This window comes from Phaethon lepturus, unplaced genomic scaffold, assembly GCF_000687285.1.
Source record: "Phaethon lepturus isolate BGI_N335 unplaced genomic scaffold, ASM68728v1 scaffold50616, whole genome shotgun sequence".
NCBI lineage: Eukaryota > Metazoa > Chordata > Aves > Phaethontiformes > Phaethontidae > Phaethon > Phaethon lepturus.
In genome coordinates this window covers 1-6,887 of record NW_010547877.1, presented here as the reverse complement: position 1 = coordinate 6,887, position 6,887 = coordinate 1, and the positions used below count along the sequence as shown (strand labels likewise).

At 56.0% G+C, this 6,887-nt stretch overlaps 1 protein-coding gene across 1 annotated transcript; it reads left to right on the top strand.

The window, feature by feature from the left end:
- Positions 1-811: 811 nt before the first annotated feature.
- Positions 812-1,753, top strand: LOC104622865 (phosphatidylinositol 4-kinase beta-like; the record flags this gene model as incomplete). The annotated part of the gene is made up of 1 exon (XM_010289771.1): positions 812-1,753. A coding segment is annotated over exon 1 (942 nt), but the record flags the coding sequence as incomplete, so codon positions are not given.
- Positions 1,754-6,887: the final 5,134 nt, after the last annotated feature.

The window sequence follows — 6,887 nt, the reverse complement described above, 5'->3', positions numbered from 1 at the left end:
CCAGATTGGAAACCGGGAAGTGTGTTCAATCCCTCGTTTATCTTATTTTTAAAACATAATTAAGTGCTAATCATTGACGAGGATACGTAATCCGGGCAGTAGCGTCTGGACTTTGAAAACAGGGACCTTGTTGCAACAAACTTGGCTCTTGCTCCGGCTCTCTGCTCGCCCATCGCCCGGCACCGGCCGGGGATTTCACCGCCAAGGCGCCGCGTACTGCTGCCGGCCTCCATCCCGAAGGGAGGTTAAATGAGCAAAAGCTGAGCACGGGGGATAAACTTCACCTCCTCCAGCAAGCAGCAGAGCCACTGGGGCTGCCCAGCCCCTGGCCCTCTAATCCCAAGCGTTGCAGAGTGCCTTTGGGGTGGAGAGCATAAAGCAACCTGGTTATTTTTTTTTTCCCCCCGCTCTTTCTCGTTTTGGCTTGCTCAATTTTTTTATCGCCATGGTAACAGGGAAATTTGGTGTAGCGGCTGATGGATGCTTACAGCTCTCTTTCAAGTCTGAGTGGAAGGGGCACTGAGAAGACCTTTAAAACCCGACGTGCCCAGCTCGGCGTTGCGCTGGGACGGCTTGCGTCGTGTGCGTTGGCTTGGGGCACCTTCCCTCTCTAGACAAAAGGCTTTTAGAAAAGGTTTGCACCAAACCTTGTCTTGGCTGTCGGCTTCCCTTGAGGTGTATCCCAGCACGGATTCCTGTTTTCCCACCTTCAGACTGGAAGCAGGTCTCCTCCACAGATTGTGTCTCTGACTCTTTTTGTTGTTGTTGTTGTTTTCTTTTCAGCTGTGAAGCGCGCAGACCCTCCACTGCTATGGGAGACTCTGTTGTAGACCCAGCCCGAGGGACAGGCGTGGACCAGGCGCCCGGCTCGGTGCCCCAAGGGAATGGCGGGACGTCTCTCAGCGTCATCACGGAAGGTGTCGGGGAGCTGGCGGTCATCGACCCCGAGGTGGCGAAGAAAGCCTGCGAAGAGGTCCTGGAGAAGGTCAAGTTGATGCACGGCGTCTCCTCCGACAGCTTAACAAAACTGTCCGATGGCAGCGAGGCAGAGCGCGCCCCACGGACCGCGGTGGATTTGGCCAACGGAGATGTCGGGGAGGGCTGTGAAATCAAGTGCTTGGACGATCCGCCTGGCACGGCCTCCAAGATCCAGGAGGAGGACGAGACCATGGCCAACACGGTGAAAACCGCCCGGAAGCGGCAGAAGGATAACTCTGCTAAGCAGTCCTGGCTCCTCCGGCTCTTTGAATCCAAACTCTTTGATATCTCCATGGCCATTTCATACCTGTACAATTCAAAGGAACCTGGTGTGCAGGCTTACATTGGGAATAGGTTGTTCTGCTTTAGGAACGAAGAAGTGGACTTCTACCTGCCACAGCTGCTGAATATGTACATTCACATGGACGAGGACGTGGGAGATGCGATCAAGCCCTACATCGTGCACCGCTGCCGGCAGAGCATCAACTTCTCCCTGCAGTGTGCCCTGCTGCTGGGTGCCTACTCCTCGGACATGCACATCTCCACTCAGCGACACTCCCGTGGGACCAAGCTGCGGAAACTCATCCTCTCGGACGAGTTGAAGCCAGCTTACAAGAAGAGGGAGCTGCCGTCGCTGAGCCCGGCGCCCGATATGGGGCTGTCTCCTTCCAAAAGGACTCACCAGAGGTCCAAGTCGGACGCCACCGTCACCATCAGCCTGAGCAGCAATCTGAAGCGCACAGCCAGCAATCCCAAAGTTGAGAGCGAGGAAGAGGTAACATTGGGGCTCTCCAAGGCTCAGCCTGCCTGGGAAGGGATGCGCCCAGGGCTGTGCTTGTGTGGTTGGTTCTCATCTCATAGCTCCTCCTTTACTGCAGAGGTGTTTTTTTATCCTAGTTGCTGCAAATGATTGAAGTTTTGCTTCCTGTGTCTCTAAGCAAAGTGACACACACTGGTGGGTCACGCTTGAGGGTGCTGGGGCTCCAGAGGGGGTGTTTTCTTGGTGTGAGGGGAAGGGGGGACGTTAGGTGGCTTCAAGGTAGGGCAGAAAGCTGGGTCAGGAGGACTGAGTCGCTTCCTACGGCGCTGAATTCCCACACAGTTTGGGCGACTCAGCCGGTGTCTCTGTTTTGCAATCTGCAGCCATCTGATAGCTGTTGGAAACCTGATTTCCTCTTTGTCCCGACTTGTACAGATTTAGCAACGATGAAGTTTATTCGCAGGCAGAAAAGGCCCGGGGCAGCTGAGAGCTGGGGGCAGGAGGGGAGCAGATACATCCCATCAGCTGCGCCGTGCCGGTGCCCTGGCCAAAACGAGCCCCTGGTGTGCACGCCCTTCTGGCCGTAGGGCCGAGCGCTGCAGCCGTGGGGTTTGTCCGCGGCTGCTGCCCTGCGCCGAGCTCTGCTTTGCATTTCTGTCGTCTTTTCGCAGCTCCAAGGCGATGGAAAGCCAGACCCTCCCTGCTGGAGGGGCTGGGCTGTGCGGAGGGGACGCTTCCAGTTTCCAGGGTTGGGCGCTAATGTGGTTTAGTGCCAAAGCAAACGGCAATTAAATAGGTGAACTTGGGCATACGGGCGTTATGTGTCTTCCAAACCCAAATAGCTCCCATGGGCTTTGCGGCGTTTATTTTTAAGTGTCAAAAAGTTATCAGCACAAAGTTGCTGTGGCTTTGGTGCTGAGCTGCTGTATCGGTGCACGCTCGCTGGAGAGTGAGCGTTCTTGCTTGAGCGGGATTTCTCCCAGCGAAAGCGCGGATTATTCATGTCACACATCTGCTGGCACAGACCTATGGAGCAAAAGGATGAGCAGCATCCTTGGTAGTGGGGACGCAAGGCTGGAGGGAAAAGAGCTGGAAAAGGAAATTTTTTATTTTGCTGCTTTGTCTTTTTAAGGGCTGATGGTTTCTAGCATGAGCATCAGCCTGGGATGGTGAGAAATGCAGGGCTGAGATGGGGATGCTGAGCGGGAGAGGGGGACGGAGGAGATGAGCTGGTGCTAAACGCAGATTTTATGACTAATGCTAACCTCATCGGAGAAAAGCAATGCCTCTTCCAGAACTCCAGAAGTTGAAATACTCCCCCGGGGAGGTGCTTCACCTCTCCAGCAGGGATGCTCGTAAAACCATGGTACCAAAGGTTCGGTCCCAGCAGGGCTTCGGCAGCCGTTCACCCGGGCCGATCAGCCAGACTCCAGGCGGCTCCTGTTCTGGGTCATCCCTGTGCCTCGTGTGGACGAGACCTGAAAGCCGACTTCCTTGTGCCTCCATCTAGACATCCGAGATCTCGTGACCGTTTTTGTAACGGTGGAGTATTTGTTGGCTTTCCTGCCTTGCCTGAGATGCCCCCTTTCCCTCGGCTCCACGCTGGCTTCTAAATCATTGGAAGGGGCCACGTGGTCTCCCGCTTGGCTGGCGGACTTTGGATAAGGGTTTGAAGGGGGTTTCGGAGGTGTGAAGCGGCGGTCGTCCAGCCTGGTTTCAAGTTAAAACCACCCTGTCCCGTTCCCCGCGGTTCTCGGGCAAAAACCCAGCTGGGAGCTGGGGTTGCGGCGTTTGCCGATGGGTAAATGAATCTTTCATGTCTCTGCCCGTCGGCTGCTCGGCGGAAAACAACCGGCTGACGGAGAGCCGGACGCGCCAAGGTCTCCCTGCTCGCGCTGGCTGCAGCTGCTTGAATAATGGAAACCGAAGCTTTGCATAAATGATAGATGAAAGCAGGAGAGTTTCTCTTGGTGATGTTGGAAACGTATTTTGATCCAGAGGCCGGGCAAGCTGTGTAAACGGTGTGTGGCAACGGGGTACTCGAGGTGCCGTAAGAACTTTCCCAGCCAGCTTCCTGGACCTGTATTATTTTAAGTGCTGGCTGGTTTTGCCTCCTATTTGAAACCAGCAATCTCCTGCAAAAAGCAGCTTCCCTGGAGCTGGCTGGGGGGGGGCGGCCTGCCGGTCCGGCGTAAATTCCAGCAAATTCTGCAATTCATGACTTTAATCTACAAGTTGGGTTTCCCTCGGTCCAGGATACCCAAAGATGTCTGAATTGTGTTGTGCTGGGACCAGCCCTTAGCTTGTTCTCCAAAGTTTCTTAAACTAGAGATTTTATGGCAATGAAATCTCATGTGTGCTCATCTGGGAGTTACTTTATCCCCTCTAATGTGCTTCGCGTCTGCTGCCAGCGTCCGTGCCGCCGAGCCGTGGGTCGGCAACCTGCTTCTGCTGTGCCTTCCAAGAAACTTCTGTTTCTCTCTTTGCACAAAATCGCAAAACTCGAATGTAAACCCAAGAAGTCGTTTGTCTGGATTAAGGAAGGCTGCAACACCTGCATCTCCTTACCGAGCGCTGCCTGCAGTGCCGGCTCTTGTGCTGGCCTCCGCCTGCAAGCTCAGCCGGCGTTCAGCTGTGCGGCTCTTCCCAATCTTTGTTTTTGTTAAACAAAGCCAGATACAGCCCAGCTGAGGGTAAAGCACGGCATTTCTTCAGCTGTCCTGTACCGCTAATGCGGCAGCTCTGTGCGCTGCAAACGTAGAGCGTGAACACGGGTCACTCGGTGCCTGCTGCAGGTGGGCTCAAATCGGGCGGGCGCAGCGAGGGGGGCAGTCCCGGCGGAGGAGATGGAGCGGAGGAGGGAGAAGAGGGGTTGCAGAGAAGTTGGCTGTTTCAGCGCTGCGGCCGGGGGCTGTTGAAGAGAGGGGAAACGGAATGAACTCTGTCTGGAAGAGCTGTAGGGAGCAAAAGCTGAAGCGCCTTTGCAGGTGGGTGTAGATCCGAGGCACAAGCCGCAGAGCGCAGGGCTGGAGACAAGAGGCGCAGGGAAAGGCGAGAACAGAGAAGGGCGGGTATGTCCCACCCGTCCCCGAGAGACGCTCGTGGAAGTGTCCTGAAGACTCTGCCCGCGCCGGAGGCTCTGCAGCCAGGCTTTTTCCGGTGAGGGTTTCCCACATCCAGGCTTCGTCTCCTCTTCACCACTGGAGCCCCAAGCCGCTGCTTAGCTCTACCGAGGAGGTGGTGGCACCATGTGCCCTTCTCGGCAGCATCCCTCTGGGGCTGGCTGGGTTATTTTCCCATCAGTCTTTTCTCCACTGAACGTTTTGGGGTTATTTTCCCATCTCCCATCAGTCTTCTCTCCACTGAACAATTTTGGCCTCTTCTGCACTCCCCGTAGGTCACCTATTCGAGACCTCTGGGGCTTTATTTACCTCTGGACCTTTGCCCGTTGCTCTACATCTTCCTTGAAGCGCGGTGCCAGGTCCTCCTTGTTTCTAGGCTCTTAAAGGTGCCTCTGTCCTCGGCTGCTGCTCCTCTGTGAGGGCCTCCGATAGCGGCCGTTCCCGGATCAGCTGAGTCGGACCCAAAGCAGCTGTTAACACTACTTAAGGAGAAGAAGTCTGCGTTGGTTTTAGAGCGTGGTGGGGGACAGCTCTTAACCAAGTCAGTCGTCGCGCCTGGGACGAGTCTGTCCTTTCCCCTGCGGTCGCCTGCAGCTGTGGCACTTTGTTTCTAGAGGATAATTCTTCCCGCTGAGGTCTTTATGTTCCAGTTGTCGCTTCATGCTGCATAACCACCGCAATACCGGGCGGGAGCGGTTTTATTTCAAGTGCCGTTCGTGCTGTGGGTTTTTAATCCTCACCGGATTACGCATCCACGACGTAGTTCCATGATACGGTTCTAATGGTATCAATTTATTTTGCATTTGTTGCTTTTCAATTAATACAAAAGCATGCAAAGGAAAAACCGCAAGCTTGGAACTCGTCTTGTCCTGCGTCCCTGCGGTTCGAGGTGGATGGACTCAGCCGTTCTTCCAGGTTTCCAGGGTGGTGGTTGTATTTTGCCGGAGTCCAGGTGCGTCCCGTTCTCTGATCCATTTACAGACAAAGGGTGGATTAAATGTGCTGGGGCTGCTCGGCATTGAATTTTCCACCTGAGCAACTTGAGACCTGCAGGGAAGGAACTTGCTGTAACCTCATGCTCGTGCTGGAAGCCAGGGAGCACTGAAGAGTGTTCGTTGTGGGAGATGGTCTGAGATGCGGTGGTTGGGTCCGCTGAGGTGCCAGACGACGGAGGGACCGTGGCCGGGATCCCCGTGCTGCAGACGCGGGGGCTGGTTGCTGTCCCAGCGCCGTGCGATGGGGACGCTTCGCTTCTTTCTTGCCTATGTAAATGTTAAGCCCGGAAGACGGGTCCCTCGCTGTCTGCGGCAGGGGCTGGTCCTGCCGGCGCCTTCGGTTGCGCAATAGTGCTGTTAAGTCGGGCACGCGGGGCAGAAACGTGGCGGAGTGGGGCTGGGTGGCTGCTGAAACCTCGGCGGGGTGGAAGCTGGACACCGCGTCCGGCTCCCCGGGGGTTTGGCAGGGCTGCAGGCAGCAACCTGGAAACAAAACCTCACCCAGGGCAGAGCAGCTGCTTAGACTTCAGTAAAACCGTCGTTGCGCAATAGTGCTGTTAAGTCGGGCACGCGGGGCAGAAACGTGGCGGAGTGGGGCTGGGTGGCTGCTGAAACCTCGGCGGGGTGGAAGCTGGACACCGCGTCCGGCTCCCCGGGGGTTTGGCAGGGCTGCAGGCAGCAACCTGGAAACAAAACCTCACCCAGGGCAGAGCAGCTGCTTAGACTTCAGTAAAACCGTCCGTGGCGGGGCCAAGCTACCAGCAGTGTCTCGAGCCGACCTAGAGGTACCCGCTGGAGCAGAGGAAGTCGTCTTGCTGTCTGATCTTCTTCATTTCACCGAGCTCTACAAAACTCAAGCCTTGCTGGCTTCGGGGTGGTTGTTTTTTAACGCTGCCTCCTCCGTAAACCCAACAGGATTTTGTGCAGAGGCGCAGCGAGTCCTCGCCAGCGTCCGTGCCGGGGGACTCGCACAAACAGGTTGCAGCGTGCACGTGCCTTTGCCTGGGTCCCTCCTCGGCGGGCGCGGAGCAG